At 30.6% G+C, this 25,597-nt stretch overlaps 3 protein-coding genes across 6 annotated transcripts; 1 reads left to right on the forward strand and 2 right to left on the reverse strand.

Annotated features, from left to right (window-relative positions):
• Positions 1-4,313: 4,313 nt before the first annotated feature.
• On the forward strand, positions 4,314-7,440 carry LOC130798800 (uncharacterized). The gene is made up of 6 exons (XM_057661895.1): positions 4,314-4,852; positions 4,934-5,179; positions 5,647-5,808; positions 5,891-5,944; positions 6,045-6,191; positions 7,045-7,440. Exons 1-6 carry the CDS (start codon positions 4,784-4,786, stop codon positions 7,438-7,440), a joined length of 1,074 nt encoding a protein of 357 aa, XP_057517878.1. The 5' UTR covers positions 4,314-4,783.
• On the reverse strand, positions 4,763-12,333 carry LOC130797724 (protein BCCIP homolog). 4 transcript variants are annotated; one of them, XR_009038933.1, is made up of 11 exons: positions 12,081-12,333; positions 10,661-10,827; positions 10,464-10,537; positions 10,113-10,337; positions 9,496-9,705; positions 9,319-9,384; positions 9,141-9,227; positions 8,998-9,054; positions 8,648-8,791; positions 8,033-8,126; positions 4,763-7,575 (listed from the first exon to the last, which is right to left on the reverse strand). XR_009038933.1 is itself a non-coding variant. In XM_057660442.1 (10 exons), the coding sequence occupies exons 2-9, from the start codon at positions 10,815-10,817 to the stop codon at positions 8,693-8,695; spliced, it is 975 nt and encodes a 324-aa protein (XP_057516425.1). In that variant the 5' UTR covers positions 10,818-10,827; positions 12,081-12,333; the 3' UTR covers positions 4,763-8,126; positions 8,648-8,692. The 4 variants fall into 4 exon arrangements, 2 of the variants coding, with proteins under 2 accessions (XP_057516425.1, XP_057516426.1); XR_009038934.1 differs by having other exon boundaries at positions 7,390-7,566; positions 12,081-12,289; XM_057660442.1 differs by having other exon boundaries at positions 4,763-8,126.
• Positions 12,334-14,482: 2,149 nt separating this feature from the next.
• On the reverse strand, positions 14,483-16,292 carry LOC130797726 (zinc finger CCCH domain-containing protein 23-like). The gene has a single exon (XM_057660444.1). The coding sequence runs from the start codon at positions 16,142-16,144 to the stop codon at positions 15,062-15,064; it is 1,083 nt and encodes a 360-aa protein (XP_057516427.1). The 5' UTR covers positions 16,145-16,292; the 3' UTR covers positions 14,483-15,061.
• Between the last annotated feature and the right edge of the window lie 9,305 nt (positions 16,293-25,597).

Here is a 25,597-nt window from a genome sequence, read left to right on the forward strand (position 1 = left end):
AGCGGGCGATGGTTTTCCTATATACCTTAACCAATATTTTTATTTGCATATGACCCGTTGTTACTAACAGCGACCGATTACTTAAACTGAGTTAAAAAGTCAGCCTAAAAATTATTCGGTGTTACTGATAGTCAACAAACTTCATACCATAGCATTGGGCTAAAAGTGCTTATTTTGGTAAATAAGCTTTCCTAATACTTATTTTGAGATTTTTTGTATAATTTTGCTTATTTTGTTCAAATTTTCTTTTTATGGCGGGTAGGGATGTCGATGGGTCTTGGACGGGGACAGCTATGGGTCCAAGATCCATTCGAACCCTTCAAATTCGATTTTAATTTTAGAGTTTAAGTTTAATTTTTGAGCTACTCTTGTGATGCATTGTTTCTAATAAAAGAATTCAAATAAAGAGGTCATGTTCTCATAATATACATTAACTTGCTATTTAACTCGAGTATAAAGAATGTCTCAAGGTAAAACTCTCTCATACAATAATTTGTGTTACTTTTTTGAAAATCAATAGTTATGAGTTTGGGTCTAAAACATATATAAATGACTCGTCCTTTCTCTAGGTCATTTAAGATCCAAGGCCGCTAATGTTCTAGACTCAACCCAATGTACAACCCATTATAATTTTTAAATTCAAACCTATTTTATATTTATTTGGACTCATTTTATAGATTTATTTTATTATTACAAAATAGGGTGAGAGAAAGAGAGCTCGGGACTTTACCTGAGAAAATTAGTAATTGCTCTAATTGAGACAACTTGTAAATCCAATTTAGACCATATTTAAACTAGTATAAACAATTATTTAAGACTCATTAAGGGTTAGAGTTAAGATGGTCCACAAAAATTTAATAGATTTGGATTGAAAATTTAAAAAAACTAAATTTATTTTCAAAAAAATTTCCCAAAATGAATTTCGGGAATTTTAATTTACAAAATAAGCATTCTCTTTTCCAAAATTGAGGTCAAGTATTTGATCGTTATTAGTAACAATGAGCAAAGAAGTTGGGGAAAAAGTCAACTATTCTTTGTCCACTGTTACTAAGAGCGAACGAAGAAGTCTTGGTCTAATAGGATTAATAATTTATTCGTCGTTATCGTTGTTACTAACAACGAACAAAAAAATTATAATCAAATTTTTGTTCGACAAAAAACAAAGTAGCTGACTTTATTGTTTAAAACTAGTCATGTAACTTTTTAAACTATTTGTTACTTTATTTGTTATTAATAAAGCTAACAAGTATTTTATAAATACACACTATTGGTTTATTTCATTCCAACCAAAGTAACAACACGGTTTTGAAGTTAACTTACGGTATATTTCTATAACTTAAATTGAACATTCATTTGTTTACTGATTATTTACCTATTAATTTTAAGAATTAATTGTGAATTATAGTCTTCAAATTTAGGGTTTTAGCGAATTACAGTCTCAATGTTATTTTTTTTTTTTTGCGAAGTGCAGCCTCGAAAGTATCAAAGTGACCACCATTCAAGCCAACTGAGCGTTGACCGGCCCACATAACCTTTGACCAGCCTAAATGACCGTTGACCATTACTAATTACCTTTGACTTTTGTTGACCAACCCTAATCACCCTTGACTTTCCTAATTACCATTGTACCCTTGTGTTTTAACACTTTAACGTCGTTTTTACCCATCATAACGATATTTTTTCAAAAAAAGGACGTCGCAGTTATCCTTATGGGGTAACTCTTTCGAAAATCGGGTCAAAACAAGTACTTATTAGCCTATTTTTCGGCACGTAGACTGAAAAAGATATTCAACGTCGTTTATACCAATCATAACGATATTTTTTCAAAAAACGGATGCCGCGATTACCCTTATAGAATAACTCTTTCGAAAATCCGATCGAAACAAGTACTTATTTGCCTATTTTCTTGCACGTACATCGAGAAAGATATTTAATGTCGTTTTTACCCATCATAACGATATTTTTTCAAAAAACGGACGTCGCGATTATCCTTATGGGAAAACTCTTTCGAAAATCTAGTTGAAACAAGTACTTATTTGCCTATTTTCCAACACGTAGACAGAAAAAGATACTTAACAACGTTGAATATCCTTTTCAGTCTACGTGCCAAACAATAAGCTAATAAGTACTTGTTTCGATCGGACTTTCAAAAGAGTTACCCCTAAGGGTAATTGCGACGTTCGTATTTTCAAAAAATATCGTTGTGATGGGTAAAAACCATGTTAAAGTTCTAAAACACTAGGGCATAATTGGTATTTAGGAAGTCAAAGGTGATTAGTAATGGTCAATGGTCATTTAGGCTGGTCAAGGTCATGTGGGTTGGTAAACGATCACTTGGCTTGAATGGTGGTCATACAGTCGAATATGGTCGTGATTAGAGTGAATTGATCATGGCCATCAATATGTTACTTTTTCATTTTACTATAATAAAGCATTTTACCAAAATGAAGAATTGGGGTGTACCTACTTTAGGTGGGTTTATCTAAAGGGCTCTCAATAGCAAAAAGATATTATTAACCTCGATAAAGAGAAAGAAGGGCTTAAAAAACTTAACTTGTGAAGGGAAGCATATAATAAGGTGCATAGGTGGGAAGAGACGTAGAAGATAATGAAAAAGTTTAAAAAGCAATGTTAGGTAGTAATGGTTTTATTTCATGAATTATGTAATTGCTATCACAGCAATGATTTCATTATCAATGAAATCGTGTCGCATTTTCGATAGCATTTTCTCTATTTCATTTCGATTGTACACCATTCCAAGCTAAACTAAGCCTTTATAGGCCAATGCATAATTTAAGGCGGAATGATTAATCGCCAAAAGCGTTGAGCATTTATAAGTCAAAGGACTGAGAATATTATAAACAAAATAAACATGTATATACAACAAAATATATACAAATATTCAATACATAAACGACAAATCCTCATCACTCTCCTCTATCTATCTAATTGTGATGGTCTACTATGCCTCTTACGATAGTAAGAGGAGATCATGTGTCGATCAAGGATAGAAGGTGACTGGTGTTAGATCAAATTTTTGAACCCTATGAGTTTAAGTCAGATTTAGGACTTCATTTTAGACTCTGGGTACGAATCTGTGTCTAAGTGAAATTTTAGTCCCAACCGCCACTATTGAAATTGAGATACATGGGTGTCAAAAAGATTATTTTAAAACTTTAATAATCTTATGTCATTTTGAGTTTGTTGAATGTGATATATTGTGATGAGAAATGTCACTTTTAATTGCAAACTCGATCAAAGAACATAAGGAGTACTTTGTCTTTGTTATAATTGCTTAGCTTGTGTTTTGATCTATCTTCTAAATGCGATTATTTTCCTTATTAAATATGTTGATGACAACATGAAAAAAATAGTTCATGAGCAAGCCTAATGTATTTGTCAAATAAGTTTGAAAAGAGCAACAAATGGACCGGTACATAATATTTTAAAACATAAATTATTTGAATAATTCTATTTATTATTCATCTACAATAAATAATCTCTATTATTAATTATTTCTATAATTTAACCTTTGTATATTTTTATTAATAGCACTCACTTCTTTGTTATTTTGAGAAAATATAACATTCAAAATTGAGTAAACAAAATTCAAATGATTTGGTAGGTAAATCATCATATTATTGTGTTTATCAGCTTCAAAGCACTTTACTTAAATTATGTTTATAATTATTACAACATATATAGATTCAGTACATTGTTTGTATATAACATGAGAACTAGGTCATCAAAAATATACTTATATTGCCCTAACCATAATCACTCTTGAAGACTTGACTTATAAATGCAGGGTGGAATAGATTTCTTAGTGAGATTAGTGAGATTAATGAGATGCAGATGGGTGATTATTCTTTTTGTTTTTACTTTTGTTGTGAAGATTTCGGGGGTAAACACGTTGAAGGGTAAACAAAGGATAAAGCATTGGCATGCAGTAAAAAGCATTCAGGTTATTAGTTTTTCATTACATTTTTTTAAATTACGTGGTACATCGAAACAAGCTAGACTTAGAATCAAACTCAAGATTTTGACCAGAGAAAAATGGTATTTGCTCCAACTAAGATAATAATCTTATCTTTTAACATTTCAATATATGCTAACCGTTTTATTCTCCAATAAAATTTCGCTTTCAATTTTGCGGGGAACAAGAGACTCTAGAGAGTTTGTAAGAGAAGAAAACTAAAGTAATAGAAAAGTTTTGTTTGTTGTAGAAATGATGAGTACAAGATCCTTTTGAATAGGAGTTAGAACTTGAATGTAGCCTACTAACAACAGTAATCAATAAAGAGTCTGCTTAGCTTTTTGACTTTTCACATGGACATAATAACTCTAACTGTTGATGTTCTTTTATAAATTTAGATTTATACATGTATTTTATCAGTAAAAGCATATTAAGTGTACCATTATACCAAATGTCTCATTTCCTAACAAAAATGTTGAATTGTGCAATGTTTCCGGGGGATATATTCTTCGATTGTCGTAAGTTGTAGAGTGCGTGCTTCTTGTGCCCATCCTTGCATCTCGCCCTTGCAGTTGATTTTTTTTATAGCTTGGCCCTACAAACTTTTTTAATATATATACGAGTATTATAAAATTCGGTGGTTCAATGATAAAAGAAAGTTTTTTTGTTATGTGGTTAGATAGTGTAAATAGTTATTAATTATTTGACTGTATTTATTTTCGGTTTTTTAACTTTTATCTTCTAGTTCCACTCCAGTAGTATTCTTAATTGCTTTATTGATCCTTGAAGAGTGAAGATGGTGACATAATGGACTGCATTGACATTTATAAGCAACCAGCTTTTAATCATCCTGCTCTAAGAAACCACATAATTCAGGTCCATGCATTAATTTTTCTGGTTATGTGTGCAAAACTGCATAGCTTCAGTGTCTAATTAAGAATGATTTTTGTTATCCAGATTGCTCCAAGCTCTGTTATGACAATGAAGCCTGAAGCTGCAATAACAAAAGAAAAGTGTAGCATGATTCATACTCACCAGTTATGGAGAAAGAATGGAAGCTGTCCTATCGGAACAATTCCTGTTCGGAGAAACTGTCAAACTGATGTTCTCGATTGCAATCTTGCAGCCAAATACGGTAGAAAGAATCGGCCTAGCATTCAATATGAGTTAAAAACATCCAACTATCTTCAAGCAAACCATGCGGTATAAACCCGTCGTTTTAGTATATAACATAACTTGAGGCCTCAACCATCAGCTTAAGCTTTTGGTTAAGCTAATTTCTTGACATGGTATCAGAGCTAGCATGACAAGAGGTCACGAGTTCGAATCTTAACCATCCCTAAATTAAAGTGAAATATTTGGCGCAAGGTATAAGGAGTGTTTGTGTTGCATCCACACTTCTAGTCCAAAAGATTCTCGTATGAGGGGGCGTGTTAGAGTATATAACATATCCTCGAGCCTTAAGTCAACCATCAGAGAGTTGGTTCCTTGACATATCACATTAGATCTATTTGGCAATGGTTCTTAGCTAAAGCTATTAGCTGGGTTAGCCAGCCAGAATGATCGGCTGGTTTGATCAAATGAAAATATTAACAACACAATAGATAAAAATATTGGCTAATAAGCTTGTTTTGTGCAATATCTTGACATTTGCTATTTTGTTTTAACAGTTTGCGATCATGATGACCGAAGGATTCAACTACCATGGCGCCAAAGCGGACATTAAAGTATGGAACCCTTACGTTGAACATGATGATGAGTATAGTACTTCCCGAATCATTCTAGAAAATGGGGCTTACAATAACTATGAGTGTGTCGAGTCTGGATGGATGGTTTGTATCATAATTTCAACATGTCAGAAGTTATTTTCAATATTGTGACTTGTAATTATACCTCATCGGGTTGTGATTTTAGGTGAATCCGAGTGTGTATGGAGATCGAGAAACTCGTATATATGCCTATTGGACTGTAAGCCTTGGAACAATTTACTAGCTGCTACATCAAGTTGTTCATTTTATTGTATTGGCCTACTGGGTGTTCGCTTATGAAGGTTCTGTTTTTGTAATAGGTAGATGGTTCTAGCACAACAGGTTGCTTTGATCTCATGTGCCCTGGATTTGTACAAACAAGCAATGAGATAGCTCTTGGTGGTGTAATTAAATCAATCCCAGTTCCTGGTGGTCTTCCATGGATCATGACTCTACACATTGTAAGGGTTAGTAAAGAAAATAAACTTTTTACTTGAGCTTGACCCTATCCAAACTTTGTTGGACTCTATAATATTTTTAAAGGTTAGGGTATATTTTCCAAGTTCGGGTTCAGGTTCTATAGAAAATATAAGGGCACGAGTCTAAGTCTATTCGAATTTGACTCTTGGACCCTTTATTAAAATTTACATGTAATTGTTATTTTCTATTGTTACAAATGATGAAATAACAATTTCTTCAGTGAAGAACGTAGATTGAAGAAACAGAAGCAAATGAGAAGAAAGAAGATATTAATTGATATTCTTCATTATTACAGAATGAGGAGCTAACACCTCATTATATACAAGTACTATATGCAATACAAAGGGATGAGCTATACAAAAGGAATAACCACTTTTTACAAGAAAACAATATTCCTATAACAAATTTAATACTGAGTTTGTTATGCTAACAAACAAACTTTATTACTAATGAGCAATCTATTATTATTGCTTAATACCAGAATGGTGGATATCAGCATCTATATATATCAAGACTATATCCTAAGGTTCTAGATCATAGACTATATTTTATTTTTAATATTCTTATACCCCTAAAATCCCCTTACCCATAGGCATTAGTTTTCTAGACCCTTAAATTAGAGTCTAGATAATCATCTGATCCAGACTCAACTTTAACCTTCAAATACCCATCATACATAGATAATAAAGAGGTTATTTGAGATTGACCCATAATGGCAAACATAATAGGCAACTTCATATAAATAAAAAGTGCATGTGATTGTAATTTTATCAGAATATGTATTTACCTCATGCTTATAATTCATCATTTGTATAACTTGTAAGATATGGTTGAATGTAGGATCCAATCTCGAAGAATTGGTGGCTAAGATACCAAGGAAACATAAGTATAGGTTACTGGCCAGCAGAATTGTTCAAGGCATTAAGATCAACAGTAGAAGTAATTCAATGGGGAGGTGAAATCTACAGTACAAGACTTGGGCATCCTGGTCATACAAAGACTGAGATGGGAAGTGGAGATTTACCTTTGGTTATTCAACCAAATTCAACTGGTTGGTTTAAAAGGATGCGTATTCAGGAAAACTCCATGGATCTTAAGCAACCAGAATCTGCTTATACTTATTCAGATGATCACAGATGCTACCCTATCTACTTACGTAAAGATCAGTATGCTGAACCTGAGTTTTATTATGGAGGTCCTGGTAAGGATTGGCATAGCCTTCTATGTGCTTATTGACCTTGCACTCGAGAATCAACAATTGTGTCTTGGGAGATTCAGATCTTATCTCAGTCGGAGCAAATACTTCTTTCTTCACGTAAGGTTTTTGATTTATTTCTTACCTAATCCTCCGCTTCCCTCCACCTACATATCCTTTAATAAAAAGATTATTGTCTTGAAAACTATGATATTAATGGTAACCTCTATTAGAAGAGTTGTGATATTTTTTGTCTGGTTTTTTATCGATTGTAATCTTTTTAGTTGGTTGAATGTAATTGTACGCTTTATCAGTTCAGATTGGTCTTAAAAGGACCCAGATTTATTTTTGCCACCTCTTATCTTAAAATGTTGCTACAATGTTAATTGTTACTCTTTCTATTCCAGTTTATTTGTCATACTTTAACTAAAACAGTGAAATCTTTTTAGTCAAAATCCGACAAACAAACTGAAATAAAAGCAACAATACCATTTCATTAAGCAAATATCACACTTTGTTGGGATCAAATATACACAATCTTATCATTGCTACGGACAACAAAGAGCTTTTTGAAGCTGGGAATACCCGGCCAGCACCAAAGCTCCGTAAGACAGCTTTTTTAGGGGTGCACACCTCAATTTCAGCTCAGGATCCTTAGCTTAGAGCTATCCTCCACACCATGTCAAACATCGGCTCCATAGACGGCATTAACCCTCTTAAGTACAAACTGGTAATGCCAATAACAGAAAAGATAGGCTAATTAAACAAAATGAATCCATATATAATAAAGATATACACTCTTTGAGAAACAAAGACTACCAAGTCCTATGATCAATTAACAAAAATAAAGTTAAAGATTACTAGTCCAAAAATTTATATTTCATATTTCATAACAATGAGCTGTGATAGGATACAATACATTTTGCATTCATATGATAGTGCGCATTCCAAAGTATAGGTTTACTATGCTCGATTTTGGATGTAAGATCCAAAATAAAGATCAAATTTTCATTTGAAGCAGTATAAAAAATATATGCTCATGGTGTTCATATTGATCTATTATACATCTCTGCATCTACAATTGGGAAGACGTCCTAAATAATTGTCCTAGCTCTTACCCCATCTATTGTCTCAATTCTCCTAAAACAATCGCAGCACTTTTTTTCATTATGGATCTAGTAGCAGAAATTCAATGCGTAACTTAAGCAATTCAATGTGTATTCCTGAATAATCTCAATCTTAGCTAACCTTTCCCAGGCAAGAGCTAAGCTTTAACGATGTAAAGTAGCCGGTTTAGGAATCTTCTATCAGAGAATGTAATTTCTGCCGGAATCCTGGTACTTTTTCTGCCTCAACAGCCATCACTAGTCCCATCAGCCGGTGATTTTTTAACTGCAATATATTATTGACAGACAAGAATACTCACCAGATTATCAAACAGACTATAGTTTTCATGACTAAATATTGACTTTCACAGCCAAAGACTTAATGGCTAAATTACTGAGCATGCACGGTGGGGAAGATTATTGATTTGGAGGGAAAATGAAGAATCAAAAAACAAACACCAGAAAGATGGGCTAAGAAATCATCAGACTGACCTCTTGAGTTGTTGGCGGCTGACTGTGCAGCAGGAAAGTAAAGGACCATGAACAAAGCTGAAAACCCCATAAAGGAAATGTCAAAACAGATTTAAAGAGTAATATACATGTAGATTAACAAAAGGTCTGAGATTGGGACCAACCTCATGGAAAAGTTCATCTTCTGGTTTTATATAGATTACATCTTCGTCGTTGCTAGTAGTGAATCCCTTCTTAATTTGATGAGTCTTCTGCAATTAACATACACGAGCATGAGAACCGTGCACTGAAATGAAATGCAGAGCTATAAAGATTAATGGAAGAACAGAAATCATCATTTACCTTGTATATTCTAGTGACCAGTAAGTAATGCTTGAAGCAAAATGATTTACGGAGATCTTCAGTTGGCTATATAATTATTGAAAAATAGAAGTTTCACCAAGATTAATACACATTTTAAAACGAAAAGAAACACCAGCATGTGGCAAACTACTGCACAGGAAACAGAAGTCATCAAACCTCGTCTTCTGTAGCCCATGAAATTTCATCAAAAAGGGCATCATAAAGATGCGGTAATAGTTGAGGAGGAAGATTCATGACACGTTGGGAAACCAGTAGACCAACATGCTCAGCTTGGTCGTCCAGAATTCCTTTTAGCAGACCAATCAAACTCTTTTGCTGGCATACTTTAAGCAAGTAGTTTTTAAGTTCAATGATACACTTATTTCCCTGGCATTATATGAACCCAGATCATAAACTTGGCCTTCGTTCTTTTACTCGATAACTTCTATTTGAATTTATTGACCCTTATTCAGACTTACTTTATTAGTTGTGAAGTAAACTGGGTAGCCGATATTGAAAACACCCTTTTTATAATATTTCGCTCTAGGCATAAACATATTGCCCTCATCCAAACTTTTCTAAAATTTATCATGAATTATTTTAATGGTGAAAAAGCAGTTTAAATTAATTTCAAAATTATAATTATTTAAAATTGGTGAAAAATACTGAACATGAGCTAGAAGTGTTAAAGAAATTTGATAGATCATGCAATTTAAAGGGTCCTCATTCCTCGGTGATGTTCTACAGGGATACAACCCAAAAAGTTGGAAAGGACACAAAGCAACAAAAATTACCTTATATCTTCCCAAGTTCAAAGCTGTTACAAGCCCAAACAATCCGTCATCCTCATCATCTTCGATCTTAACCACAGAGCCAACTGTTGTTTGGGCTAATATTAACTCTACAAAACTACTCAAGTCCCATTCTTTATCATCGAGATAGCTCTGCAGCAATATCTTCACTCCATGAAAATCATCAGGCTTTGGATCAAAGAAGACAAAATCTGCCTGAATAACTTCCTTCAAACATAATGTTATAAAGGGGAGTTTAGTTTGAGCACATACAGTAAATTAAGCCTGTGAATAATTAAAACCAACACTCGGCTAAAACGAGAAAGCAATAAAGACCAACATGAGAATTCTTACTTCAGAAGCTTCTTCTTCGCAAGAGTCAGATTTTTGAGCTTTATCTCTCAAACTGTGCTTTCTAGAACCACTGGCTAAAAATTACAATAGAAAAGACATTCAGCGATCAAGTTAGATGAGTACGTTAACAGAAAAACAAAGATTCACAAAACATGGCTCTTCCTCAAAAAAATAACCAGTATTTACAAAACACACACCTGATAATTTTGAAGGAGGCGTTCTGTCTGATTTCGAATTGGAAACAAAGCGCTTTGATGAGCAAGCAATTGCCGCTCTAGCAACTGAACGAGCAAATGGAGAAAATGCAAAAGGTCGAGGCACTAACAGGCCACTTCGTCGTGGTTTTCGAGGCATCCCCTAGATTCTGCACCAAACCTAAAGCTTGCTTAACACGCATCCTTAGAACCCATGACTTTTCCCTTATTTCTTTTTACAGAATGCAAACAAAAAGCCATTCCATAATTTTGGCTAAAGTTTCAACGCAATTCAACAATAAGAGTTTCCAAGAGTTCTATGAACCAATCATGAATCATATTACAATAACCAGATGGCCTTCAATCACCTCTGCCTCCATGCCGCTCGAGAAACACATAGTTCAATAACATTACTCTAAATTGATAAAAAAAAATGTACTCCATATAAACATGTAATCAAGTCACAACTCACAACAAGCATATACATTATACGTGCATTTAGTCACTAAACCAGATGCGCACAAAAACAGCATTGACCTACACCTCTTTACTAATTTTAAGATCAATATTTCGAGAATTCCCTTATGGATACTCAAGGCCGTTCCTGAAGATAGTTTTGAAGTGCAACCGCCTAAAATCCAGCTTATAAAGGAGCCCAAATTGAGCTAATCCTTATTATTAAAATTTAGTTTGTGCATAAGTACCTTATCATTATATAATCTTAAATTTGTACATTTATTTGACATTAATGTGATGGAAAAAAAAATTATATAATGAATAGTTGGAGAAAAAAAACCAAAACTTTACTTATACAATGGCCCTTTTTATGTTTCTTCTAGGGCCCAAAAAGGGTCAGGAGCAGCACTGTGGATACTCTGTCTTTTGAAATATAAGATGTAATCCTTCCGCACCCCTCATTTTCAACACTTACATTTTTTTGCATCTCACAAACTTAGCAACACTTTTGTTTTACACTGCCTCTTTTTCTCTTCTCTCCCTACTCTCGACCCCTACATATGAGCAATAGAAACTACTGAAAATATACCTTATAAACAAGGTTATCAAAACTAGGATTTCACATTGAATCTGGATGACCTCATACAGTCGGATTATAGAATCAAATAGTATATTAATAGTCAATTTTCACATATTCAAGATATTAAACACAATAATTTTGGTATTTGCTGATATCTAAAGAAAAACGTCAAAAAGTTTACGTATTTACCTTTTAAATCGATTTAAATGATAATACTGATAATACTAATAAAGCTCCTGGTTAACATCAAGTAAAAAGAGAAGTATCCTTCAACAAGGCACATGATTAACTACAAGTTGAGATCATAAATTAACTAATCACATTGCTCTAAGGGTGAAATACCCCCAAAAAAATCAATCATATGACAATGAGATGGACCATAGTTACCTGAAACGCCAAGCGTTGCACCGAACGGCGTTTCGAAACGTTCGCAACAGTAAGGTTTGGAAACGAGAATCAGATCGCCGGCGGCACCGTTCCGGTTGCTAACATCAGACCTTTTTCAGCCTTCCAAAATTGGTGTTGAGAAGAAAATATGCAGTCTAAACTCTTAAGAACTAAAACCCTAACAAAAGAGCTGTCAACATTAAAGAAAAAAGGATATGATATTAACTTATTAAGTATACCTATAGGGATAAAATTTCTAATGATTTTCAAGACTAGTTCAAAACTAATTATTCTGATCAATCGTGATTTAAATCATCACAAAATAATAATAAAATAAACAAAATAAAAAAAAATAAATTTAAATTACAAAATTCTCATCCTATTAAAATTTGAGTTGTTCATGGGCGGACTTGGATGGGTAGCGGACTAGATAGTACCTAAAATTTCTACCCGCGGGTTCAAATATTCAAAAGTCCGCCCGCATTTTTGGTCATGTATTTTTGTCCCTACCCGCCCATTATTAAAACGGGCGGGATCCGCAGCTAGACGGGTATTTCTTATATAAAAATTAAAAATATAAATCATATTATAAATTTAAGTTTTAATAACAATTAAAATACAATACATTGTCTAAAATACTCTAAATATATATAAAGTCTCAAAATACTCAAATTACATGAATATTGAATATAGACGGTGGAGTCGGGCTACTTGTTTGAACTTTGATAGTCGACTGCTTGAGTGCTTTGAGGGTTAAAAGTATTGAATGTAGATGGTGGAATTAGAAACTTTAAAGTCTAAAAGAAGCAAACCCTAGAGCTAGTACAAGAGTAATAAACTAAAGCTGGGTATGGGTACTAATCACTAAAGTTGGATATGGGTCATGTAGTAGTACTAGTTTAATAATTAATAGAATTAATTATTTAATAAATAATATATTAAACTAAGCGGACGGGCGGGTACACCCGTGGGTATTTTTTTGGTGTCGCTACCTGCCCATTTATCTTGGCAGGCAGGTATTACACGTCCAAACTTTAAATTTATTAGAAAAACGTTGTCCATGCCCGTTGGTTTTTCTAGTCGAATGAGTCGAGCCTGGCAGGAAGTCCGCCCATGAACAACTCTATATCAAATCTTAACACTAAAGAGGTGACTTGTGAACTTCCTAAATCACCGTTATTTACTCAGACCTTCTCGGTTCAAAATAACTAATAGAAATTTATAAACACTAAAATTTATTTTTATTATAAATCATATTTATCAAAATATTTTTAAATAAAATAAATAATACAATTAAAAAACTATTTTTTACTAATTAAAATTTACTTTTACCGATTAAAAATCATTTTTACTGATTATGACTCATTTATATTAATTGAAAATGATTTTTACTAATTATAACTAATTTTTAAAAATTAAATTGATTTTTAACTGAACTAAATTTTAATTTAATAATTTATATTAATTTCTAACTTATTTTTACTGATTAAAAATTTATTTTGATTATTATAATTGACTTTTACTGATAATTTTTACTAGCTAATGTTATTGTTTACTGATTATTTAATTTTTTAAGGGTTTACTTTATTATTGGGGTTATATATTCTTTTACGCGGTTAGTTGAGTTGATAATATATGTATTTTTCTAGAGATGTTTGGATTTTAAAAAGTGTGTTAAGACTTATATTCCCCCTAAACAAATTATCCGATTAGAAAAGATGGATAAGCAGTAGTTACTAGTTATGCTTTGTCTGTTTTGAAATTACCTTTATATCATAAACATAATATCATCTACTTTACCTTATAGTATTACTTACATTTAGGATTGAAAGGTCATATATGTATCTATAAAACTTTAACTAGAACCAAACCCTAATATAAGACCCCAAATAGGATCCAATTTCTCAAATTAGTGTCAAACCGAAACCCATTCATACCCATCCCTAGATTCAATTTAGAGTTGTTCATAGATGATTTAACAATCAGACTCAACTTACTATGATTGATAAACGGATGAGCTTAAACAATATTTTTTAAAGAAATTTAATCAATATTTAGACTAGCTAAGATAAACAAGCATATAACCAACACAAAAAAATAATACTCCCTCCTATTTACCTTAGGTGTCCATTTATCTTTAGTACATTATCCATCAATCACTTTTAAATTATATTCTATTGTTAATCTATAAGTTAAAATATAGTCATGTGGGATCTTATTTGATTCATTTTAATGTAAAGTTAGAAAAAAAAAAAGAATACTAACAAAAAGAATAAATTGCCACACAAAAAAAAAAAAAAAAAAAATCGGCAATAACAAGCGAATTTAAAAAAATTCAAACCCACGGATAAATTTGTATACACATCATTAAAAAGTGCAATTAAGAGTAGTCAAAGATTTAAAAAACAATAATAATACTATAAGGAATCAAAATAGTACTCACATTAATGGAGGATTAATGCAAGAAATCAGTGAACAGAATCAAAAACTATATATAGTACTAGTAATTATATTATACAATCAGAAAATCAGAGCATAATTAACATCATAAATATTAAATTAAATACTAATAATAGAGCACTAGTACTCCATAAATAATAAAGTAAATGTAATCCATAATTAAGAAATACAAATTTGAAATTCCCAAACTATAAAATACTCGAAAATCGAAAGGAATAATTAAGATTAACAAATAAGAGTAACAGCTTGATAACTTCCCAAGTTCCTAGGCAAACCACTCAGTCTCAGGATGTGAGCCATCTGTACAGTCTTTTATTTTATTTTTTTTTTTTTTTTACTTTTTACCATTTTACTCCGCCAACAAAAAAAATGCCTCCAAAAATGCACCCCAAAAATAAGAGACATTTTTTTACCTCTTTAGAATTATAATTTTGTTACCATTTTAACCCCAGACAATACCGTTATTTACAAAATAACCCATATTCACAATCGGAAAATTTAATAATCCACGTCATCATTCTTCACTTAACCAACTCAGAAACCCACCCAAAATCAGGCATTGAACTCACTGAGTCAACTCGTTCACGTTCCATTGAGTTTTCTTTACTCAGTTTTGCGTATATCTTTGCTCGTAAATCTTTCCCTGATTCCACTCGTTCCATTTGTATTTCCTCTTCATTGTATGAATCCCACGGGTCGACTAGGCTGAGTCCAGACCGAGTTGGTGTCCGAGTTGGAGTTGCAGGTAAACTACCCATGTATCCTCTTGGACTCATTGGTGATCCACTCATCTGAGGCTGAGCTCCCCATACATTCCTAGGCCCCATTCCTAGTTTCCCAATCTGTAACGCTCTCATTGTATTCACGAGTTCACTCACTGAGTTACACCCAAAACTCGGTGACATCGGAGGTGAGTCAGGGAACGAGTCAAAAACTGAAGTCGGAGAATACCCATTTAACCCAACTCCTAATTTTAACCTTGACTCACAGCTATACCCACTCGGGGGCGACTCAGGGAGAGGAGGCAGAACGCGAAGATTGTCAACCGAGTCACAGCCGAGTCGACACGAGGGAGACTCAGAGAGGGAAGGAAGAACTCGGAGTTGTTCAGGGGAATGAGCAAAAAAGCAGACACGACGCTTACAGTGGGGCCCATCTTTACACGGCTGAGTTCTATAACGTGCGGGGTGAAGCCAGCACTCAAACACCCCATGCGCATACTCGCACGCGTCACCTTTACGGCAGCTTCCACGGCGAAACTCAGGACAAGAAGTTCCAGAATAATGGTACTTACGTGGGTCCCTCCGGCGTGCTTTCTCACCCGGGTGAGCGAACGGACACTCAGTCCAATCGTGTGACCTCCCACGCGCACACTTCCGCACCTTAAACTCGTACATTCTGAAATTATCACAGTTAAATGAATCAAACGGAAGATCAGACGACTCGGAATCCGAGTCATCAAACTCAGAAGAAGGTAAATAGCGTTTCAAAGCAGAGAAATAATCGTTTGTTTGAGGGGAGAAGATGGGTGTTGTAGGATCTTCATAAGGAAAATCCCACTGTGGAATATCAACGGATGGAAGATGGTGTTGATGGATCATCATAATTTCCAGAATAATATCTACTCAGTGAGTTAGGAAGCAGTAGAAAAATGGCAGTTTTAAGTATGATTTTTGTTTGTATATATGAAATCTTTTTCTCTCTCTCAGAGGAGACAAGTCATGGTTGAAGATAATGGAGAATGAAGTTATCCAAAACTGCTATAAGTAGAGGAAGGGGTATGAGTTATAATTTATAACCATGGTTGAGTTAACTAGGGTTAAAGTGGAAGTAAATGTACTGGTAGACTAGAAGAGTGGGGAAAGTAAGGTAAAAAGATGTGTTGTCTGTCACGTAAAAAATGTCACCTACAGGTTACAGCTATAGCACACCTTTCAATATGAAATGTGTTTTGTTTTCTAGTGCTAAAGCTGTGTTTGGATGGAAATGGGTGGGTGACAAAGTAAAAATAAAAAATAAAAAGAAAAGAAAAGGGGACATTTGGGATTATAGGTACCAATTTCTAATTAATAACTGTTATTTGTAAATTACCGAAAAAAGATAAAAAATAATAATATAATAAACAAAAATAATAAAAGTAAATTAAAATTATAAAAATTTTATCCTAACACATATAGTACTTTGTTAACTTAACAAATCATCGTTATTTACTAAAATCTCCTCTTATAAGTCCTACTCCGATTTTCCCCTCACCGTTGATACAAGCTACGATGGTGTGGAGTGTGAAACCAACAGGTAAAGATTGATGAAATCAAATCAAATCAAATGTTAAACTCATTAATTTTTTCTAAAAAGTAAAAATTGATTTGATATTATTATTTAACTTGTATTCATTTTGACTTATGAATGTTTTATGTTTAAATAATTTTTTAATAATTTAACATTTTATCTTAGTATGTCAGCAATATAACCTTTTATTTTATAATAATTTAATTTTTATTTTTAATTTGCTATCAACATATCTTATTAATATGCTGATAACAGACTAAGAACAAAGGTTGGTTATAAAAAAATAATTCAAAAGTAGAATAATTCACAACAGATGAATAAAAGGTTGTATCATTGGTATCAATTTTTCCAAAAAAAAAATTTATGTAACACATAGTTCTTTATGTTCTAATGTTTTTTAATTTAAAATAATTTTCACAGTGAGAGAAATTTAACTATTGTTATCAAGAGCTATATAGAAGACAAACTATATTCAATTATCCATGTGAGATTTCGTTATGTTTATCTTAATATATATTTTTATTATCATATATTTTTTATGATACATAATTAGAAATATCAAAACTCAAAAATTATTTTGAAAATAAAAAAAAAAAAAGAAAGAGAAAGAACAAACAATCAATTAGCAAAATCAAGATATCTTTACTATGCTTTGAGCTTTGTCATTTTCACATCAATTATATACCATCCTCATGTCGTGTTTCAATAAAACATAAATGCTTCCATCTTTTTGTGCAAGAGATATAACTAATGTTATATTTGATGATTCTTCTCCTAATGCAATGTTTGGCTACTTAGCTTTTAGTAAAAAATAATTTTGCTCCTCAAATTAGTTTATTACACACACTTTCTTATAATTTTATTGTAGCTTTTAGGACAAGATTACTATACATTAATGCATGCTGTTGCAATTTTATATGATTATTTATTTTGCCTATTTAAAATTAAGGAGATTTATATTTTTATACAAATTAGAATAATATATGTGATTATACCAAATGGAACAAGTAAAAGAGAATAAAAATGAGTAATAATTATTTTAATTTTGTAAATAATGACCTTAGAAGTTTTGAGTGAATAGTAATTACTTTAAGTTTATAACTTTTAGGTGATTATTTATAAACTTAATTAACATTGGGTCAATCCAACATAATTGTTTTACTATGAATCATCTCATTTGAAAAATTGTGTTTTATTTTACTATATATATCATATATGTGCGCTCTTCTTAATTATTTTTATAGCTTTGATATTATAGGTGAATAAGATTTAGAAGAATATGAATTGTATAGGTAAGGATTAAAGAATAATGTACTCATTTTGCTATTATTATATATAATTTATTTTTTTGATTTTGCTACTAAAAATTATATATTTCCTCATGAAATATTACTTAGTAGCAATTTAAATATTACTTAGTAGCAATTTTGAAGATGTAAATGAATATATGTTGAAGTATTAAATTATTTTATTTTTAAAAAATCATTTTTATAAAGAAATTTAAGAGGTAAAATAACTTCAATACTATTACTGGCGAGTAGCGAGTATGTAGAGAAAGTGGCTGTTACAGACCAAACCAAACGACAGTCTAGTAACACTAACTTCTCCCTCCCCCGATTTTGGATATTTTTAGTAAAAACCCATATCGTGAATCTCTATTGAGTCCTTACCCTTCAAAATATCCCGATATGTCTCTCTACCTTCATTTAGCATTAAATAAAAAAAAATTAGAAATTTTAAATATAAATATCTATCCATCCATCTATATATCTATTACTAAAATAAAATACAGCTGACATCATCATTTTAAGAAATTGCTTAAATGTCATTTCCCCAATAAAAGTTTTTCCTTAAAATTTGGATTATGATGTCATTGTTATTACTCCTATAAATTATTTTCATATCTTTGATTTAGTATAATCTAATTATTATTTTTTACATTCTACGTCACATCATTTAATGTATCAGAAAATCATATATTTTATTTTATTTTTTTCAATTATTTATAAAATCTTTTCAATTTTATTTATTAAACTGAGTATTATTTGATATATTTGATATTTTGAAATGGTTAAAGCATAATATACTTTTTGTCTTTTATTGTGATTCATTTGTCGTAAATAAAATTTTCACAATCATTGGCACGCACAATACAAAATATCATACAATATAATATATAGAACGGTTCAGAGTGAAATGAAATATAACTATAATGTATAATTTATTTGTTAAAATTTAAAAATTTTAGTTTAAACAAATATGTTAGAAAATTTATAAAGTCGTGCATCGCATATGCATTATCTAGTAAATAAATAATTTAACATAATAATAAATAAAAGAAAAATTAAATTGTTTGAATGAAATTTCCCACAAAAATTATATAAATGAAATAAAAAAATTAATACACTTTAATAAAAAATAAAAATAGTGTAAAATAAATATTTGCTTCATTTCTTAAAGAAATTTATATAAATGAAATAAATGAAATTTCTCACAAAAATTATATAAATGAAACAAATAAAATTTTAGATGATGTATGTATTATTTTATTAAATAACAAATTTAATAGATTAAAATATGGAAATTATAAACATCAAAAAATAATAAAAGAAAGTTAGTAAAAAAATATAAAGACCAAAACTATTAAAAAAATATGTTTATAAAGTGAATCGGAAACATGTGAAATGTGATGATACTAAGCAATATAAAAATGTTAATAAAATTAGTGGAAGGTATGGTGAAACCAAAAGGTTATTAATTATTAAAATATCAAAATAAGTATAAACAAGAATAATTATGTCCAAAATTGGTTATACTCCACAAGCAAAACATTGTGAACGTGAACAATTTAAAATGACAAATAAAAATAAGTTTAAAAAACGGAATGAGTTAAACAAAAGCAAAATAAAATAGCAAATGAAGTTAGTCAAAATTAGAGTTGTTTATTCGGATCTTTCAGGATCGGTTTAAAATTAAATTTTATGTCCTTATTATTATAAATTTTTTTTAAGTTGGATCAAATCGAATCCAATTATAAAATCTGTTTATCTTTAGGGACCAGGGATTGAAGGTGTATAAAAGAGACGGAAGAGTTGTACGACAAACTTGTACGGAAGAGTATATGAATCGTGCACCACGTGGATAGCAATTAACCATTGGATATTACTTTAAATTTTCTCACAAAAAAGGGTACAAATGGGAATAAAAGAAGCAGCAGATTAGATTGAGAAAATCGTTGACGGCGAAGGTAGATTGGCAAATACAGTGAGTATAGAATGGAGTATGTCGTTCATATCCATCACGTGAAATGGGGGTGACCAAGAGATTCAGTTGGATATTAATGACCAAGTCACGCTATTAATTACACGTGGTTGGTCCATTTTATTTACTTGGCCCCATTTATTCTTCATTTTGCAATCGTGGCATTTGGATAACTATCCTTCCCAGATCTCATTTTTATTTGACCTTCCATTCAACCTTATCCACAACCCCCTTTTTTTTCTTTTTCCATTACAATGTAGAGGTAGGCTTCATACCTTTTAAAGACAACATTTACAATTTTTTTTTTTTAAAAAAAGGCTTAATTATTAGGTTAACTTAAAAAAACTTCTCAACTAAAAATCTAGGTTAAGATTGAAATTTAAGAAGATTAATTAAAAATCAGAGTTGTGCATTTTTATTTTTTTAAAGTGACAATAATAAACTTTTAACGATCAAAAAAATAAATTAAGAATGACACTACTTAATTAGTTACCTAAATTTAATTATTATCAATTAAAAAATAAAAATGTATCAAATGATATTCACTAACTAATTCAAAATAAATCAATAATTAAAACTCAAGTACTACTTATTATTAAGGAGTAATGAATTTTCATTGATTATTGAAAAACTTTGACATAAATTATATGAAGACTTGCACGTGTTGATTTTTTAATTAGAAATATTTTTTTGTCAATTTTTAATTAAAAAATTTGAATATAAAATAAAAATTTAGGCTCTCAAAATAATGGGCTTTGAGCCATCGCTTATGTTGCTCTTGTGGTTAAATCAACCCAGTTAAACATGAGAAAGTCTTAGTAGATAACGGTTATTTGTGAATTTAACAAATCATATTTATGTGGTAGGATTTGATAGAATGAGAGTTTTGTTATTTTAATTTAATTTTTTTGATTTTTTTAATTTTATTATTATAATTTTTTTCTTTTAATGGTGATTTACAAGTCACATTTATTGATTAAAATATTATTGGTTAAAAATAGATTGATAATAATGCCATATAAGGTTAAAAAGGTTAACTATAAAGTTAAAAATGATCACTTAATTTAAAGTTAAAAGGGAACATTGCAATATACTTTCGTTCTTCTCTATTGTTCTTCTTACTTATTTTTTTTAGATTCCAATGCTAATTTAAAACTCAAAATAACTTTAATTTTGTGTTTTTAAAAGTTATAAAGAGTTCAATCTTGAAAATTACACATTGAGAAAAATTTATTAAGAATGCACAAAAATATTTTTTCATATAAATTAAAAATAATTTATAATTAAAATTTGATTCTATGATTCACAATAATCTAAATTAAAAAAAAAAAAAAAAAAAAAAAGAGAGTAATACAGAATCCCATACCACTTAATCATAATTAGTATAATGCTATTAGTAGATATTTTAGAAGCAAAAGTTCCCAATACACATGCAAATGATACAAACACACTCACCTCCCCCAACCACCAAAGGAATTAAATAGTTAATCTTTTTGTCATAAGATTTGTTGCAACTTGCATGTACAAATTAATTATTTATATTACAAATAACCATCTTCAATGGATATAACAAATACTCCCTCTGAACCATTTTAGTTGTCAACTATTTTAGTTGTCCTATTTCTTTATTTGACAAAATCATTTTAATTGTCACATTTTTATTTTTGTCAATCTTTTTTTACCTAAATATCCTTAGTTCATACACGTAATTACGAATATACCCCCATATACCTTACTTACCCAACTACCCTTTACTACTTACTCTTCACTACTTACCCTTCACTATTTATCCTTTTTAATGGACCCATATCATTCTTAATAACCGTGTCTAAGCAAATGGAACAACTAAATTGATTGGGAGAGAGTATTTCAATAGCGTAGATCTAATAGAAAATGCTTTAGAGCAAAGTATCCACTTATTCTGCATCCCACTTGTCTACTTTGTCTTCCCCAACTTGCACTATCTTAATTAACACTAAAGATTTCATTATTATATTCTACTCTTGTTTTTGAATTTTCATTATAAATTACTATTATCACGTTAACAAAGAAAATTATTTAAGAGGGCTAAGCTATATTGTAGTTTGAGGTATAACTTAAGGTCTTGAGAATGAATTTTAGTGTATTCAAAGCCTGAATAAAGAAGGAAGTTAAATGATAAATTAGTGACAAGCAACTTAATGAAACTTAATCACATACTATCACTAAAAAAAAAACATTTAAATTGAGAAGGTCAAAAGGCGACAAACAGAAGTTCATGGCCGATTTTCAAATAAGTCAACGAGTAAGCGACGACACCGCGACAACATAAATTGGCGACGTTTTAGGTTTTTTTTTTCAACCTTTGTTGTTTAAATCATGTTTCGTACTTAAAATTTTCATTTTGGTAGTAAAATGCTCTAATCTTTTTTTGAGTATTAAATCCTCAGTTGCATAGTTAAAATACTCGCTTTGTGCTTAAAGTGCATGCGGTAAACAATTAAGCAGAGTATTCTTTACATTCAAAGTGTCTCTTGTAAATAATTAAGATTAAGATGAGTGTTTTAATATTATAAGTGTCATTTTAAACATTTAAAATGACGTGTTAAACATTGAACAACTAAAAGAGTAGTTTTAAGTATGAAAATGGATATGTTTTAATTAAGTTAGTTTGCCTTGTTTATTATTCTTGCATTTATGAATTATGATTATTATTTTTACTATTTATTATGTCTTGTTTTTTATTTTCATTTGATGGTTTTTTCGAGACGAAAATCTCATTGTTCACAACATCCTCAATGAAGGAATGTGTCCGTAGACATTTCCGACAATTACTAAATATAAATATATAGGATATTTATGAAGATAATAAAGTTAATTATTATTAGTAATTGTATTTACTTGCTAGAGAATAAATATAATTGGTGGGTCAATAATAATTGGACCACGACTAATATAATTAATTCTATAAGTTCTTACAAAAGAATCAATTGAACGATAAATAACTCAGGCCCATTAGGAGTATGGGCTTGCGATCCAATTAGGTTAACAAAAGAATCGGTTTCTTTTGACCTAGGTTACTAGTATTATATGAGGATATAATGTTGGTAGTGGAGAAGTGGGGATAATGGGGTGTGAGTATTAATGATATTTTTAATTTAAACTCTCACTCTCAATTATTCATATACACACACACAGAAACAAAAAACCAGTAAAAGCAAGAGAAACAATACTCTTCCGTTCTAGCAAACGTTGGTATTCAATTAATTCTGGTAGACTGAATAGAGGAGCAACGTTTGAGGCTCTACAGATTATCTTACTACGTTAATTCTTGTGGATTTCACGCTACAAAGGTAATATAGACTAATCCTTTTATATGATTCATATGTCTGATTATGTTTATGATCCTGAGATAGATGTTAGGGAAGTGTTTCCTGAAATTCCGCTTTAAGCATCTAATGAATCCCAACACTCAAATCAAGATATAATTTGTCATTTTTTATTTCCTCCTAAACTTTAATCAGTGAATATAATAATAATAATAATAATAATAATAATAATAATAATTTAGCTTAATTTAAAATAGTTTCATAATACGATCATTCATAAAGGAGAACTTTTTTAAATTCATAATGGAAGAACCTATGTAGTATGAACACATGCATTTTGTGGAGTAAAGGCCAAAACCCAATAAAAATGGGCCTCGAAAAAAGCGTATCAATTGACCATGCTATTATCCAATTCTTTTTCGGCTAGAATTTGGAGAGACCGTCTATTTGAGATATATCTTAAATCCAACCCATTTAAGATTAATGTTTACTTATCGCATTCTTAATGCCTATTTACATTATCCTTAATGCTTACTTACCGTATCCTTAATGCCTACTTTCAATATTTTAAATGTATACTTACATCATTCTGAATGTCTATTTACAATATTCTAAAAAATATATAATGAGCCGGTTTAATTAGAGATAGTCTCTCAAAAAGACCGTCTCTCCCAAAAATTTGTGATTCTTTTTAACTGTCATGTGCCTCATGGAGGTTAAAACGTCTTCTAGGATGTTGTAGCAAATAGAAACTCTTAGAAAAATGACTGCAGTTTAATAACAAATAAAAAATAAGCATTTATAAAAAATAATTAAAAAATTAGCCTTTTTTTTAATTGAAATTGTGGTGAATGGTGATTAGCAATATCCGACAATTTAAAAAGGGTCAAAATGAAAAAAATTAGAAGGGAATCACTTCTTGTTGGTAATATAAAACATTCAGACATTAATTTTGTTTTAATTGCTATCAGAGATGCGTGAAAGTTGCAATCAAAAAATAAAGCAAATACTACTTCTATAGACTATCATATCCTTATTTTCAACATAGGTGGTACGGTTTTGGACACTTATCTTGCACATTGCTTCTTCAAAAATTTTAGAACTCATTTTGTCGAATATCGATAACCTGATCTTTTAATCCTAATTCCTACACAAGGAATATTAATAATGCTTTCTTTTAATCCACTTCAACATGTCTTATTTGATCATATGATCCACTTCAATGTATTTTGTTTGATCATATTGAAAAATAATTTCTAAATTACTGATGCTTTTTTATTATCAAAGTAGAGTTGATAGACCTTAGTCTGCGAAAAACTAAGTTTTTTCATTAATTTTTAAAGCTATAAAATCTATGTGACTCCTTTAGTAATTCCTCCAAATTTTGCTTTAGCATTTGACTTACATAAATCCTTATATATATACCATAAACCCCTACTTGACATACTCTAAACACCTATTTGATATACTATAATTTCAACTTAACATACCATAAAACTCCTATTAGACATACCATAAACCCTTATGCAACAAAATATAAACCCTTATTTGACATATCATAAACCCATACTTGATACATCATAAATTCCTACTTTACATTTATATTGTGATTGATGATTTAATTAGGGTTAAATGTTGAAAAAAAAATGCTTTGAGATCAATTTTGCGTGAAGAAGGAAACAAAATATTTTGTAAATCATGTTGCACATAGTATAGAATAGCATTTTTCTTTTTATTTAAAAAAAAATTGACAGAATCTTTTGTTGAAAAGACATGTTCTAAAGAGACCGTTTTTTTAAGAGTTGCTAGTAGAAAAAATGTCCACCGTAGTACTTCTTCCGTTCCCTATTGAATTTCATACAAGAAATGTTCACGAGAATTTAAAATAGAATATTTTAGATAATAGACTTATTATTTAATTAAATAATACTCCCTCCGTTCCATTCAATTTTGTATCATTTGGCGTATAAGTTCATTCTACTTAATTTGAATCATTTGCTTTTTTTGGACAATGTCCACCGCTTTCTTTTAATTTCATCTGTACATTTGAACACTCTTTTAATTTCATCAACACATGTTATTATCTCTTCATTTATTGCCATATTATCCATCTTTTTCTTAAAAATACCAAGTTTCTCTTTGCATCAAACCAAACATGACAGAGGAAGTAAATTTGATGGAAAAGAAGACCATAAACAT

Source organism: Amaranthus tricolor, chromosome 13, assembly GCF_026212465.1.
Source record: "Amaranthus tricolor cultivar Red isolate AtriRed21 chromosome 13, ASM2621246v1, whole genome shotgun sequence".
Lineage (NCBI taxonomy): Eukaryota > Viridiplantae > Streptophyta > Magnoliopsida > Caryophyllales > Amaranthaceae > Amaranthus > Amaranthus tricolor.

Excerpts from the sequence above, each read along its gene's own strand:
- LOC130798800 (XM_057661895.1), top strand. The coding sequence starts at position 4,784 with ATGGACTGCATTGACATTTATAAGCAACCAGCTTTTAATCATCCTGCT. Across the intron at positions 4,853-4,933 it reads TAAGAAACCACATAATTCAG|ATTGCTCCAAGCTCTGTTAT; the intron begins GTCCATGCATTA and ends TTTGTTATCCAG. Across the intron at positions 5,945-6,044 it reads GTATATATGCCTATTGGACT|GTAGATGGTTCTAGCACAAC; the intron begins GTAAGCCTTGGA and ends TTTTTGTAATAG.
- LOC130797724 (XM_057660442.1), bottom strand. The coding sequence starts at position 10,817 with ATGCCTCGAAAACCACGACGAAGTGGCCTGTTAGTGCCTCGACCTTTT. Across the intron at positions 10,538-10,660 it reads GCCTCCTTCAAAATTATCAG|CCAGTGGTTCTAGAAAGCAC; the intron begins GTGTGTGTTTTG and ends TGTAATTTTTAG. Across the intron at positions 8,792-8,997 it reads AGCCGCCAACAACTCAAGAG|TTAAAAAATCACCGGCTGAT; the intron begins GTCAGTCTGATG and ends AATATATTGCAG.
- LOC130797726 (XM_057660444.1), bottom strand. The coding sequence starts at position 16,144 with ATGATGATCCATCAACACCATCTTCCATCCGTTGATATTCCACAGTGG.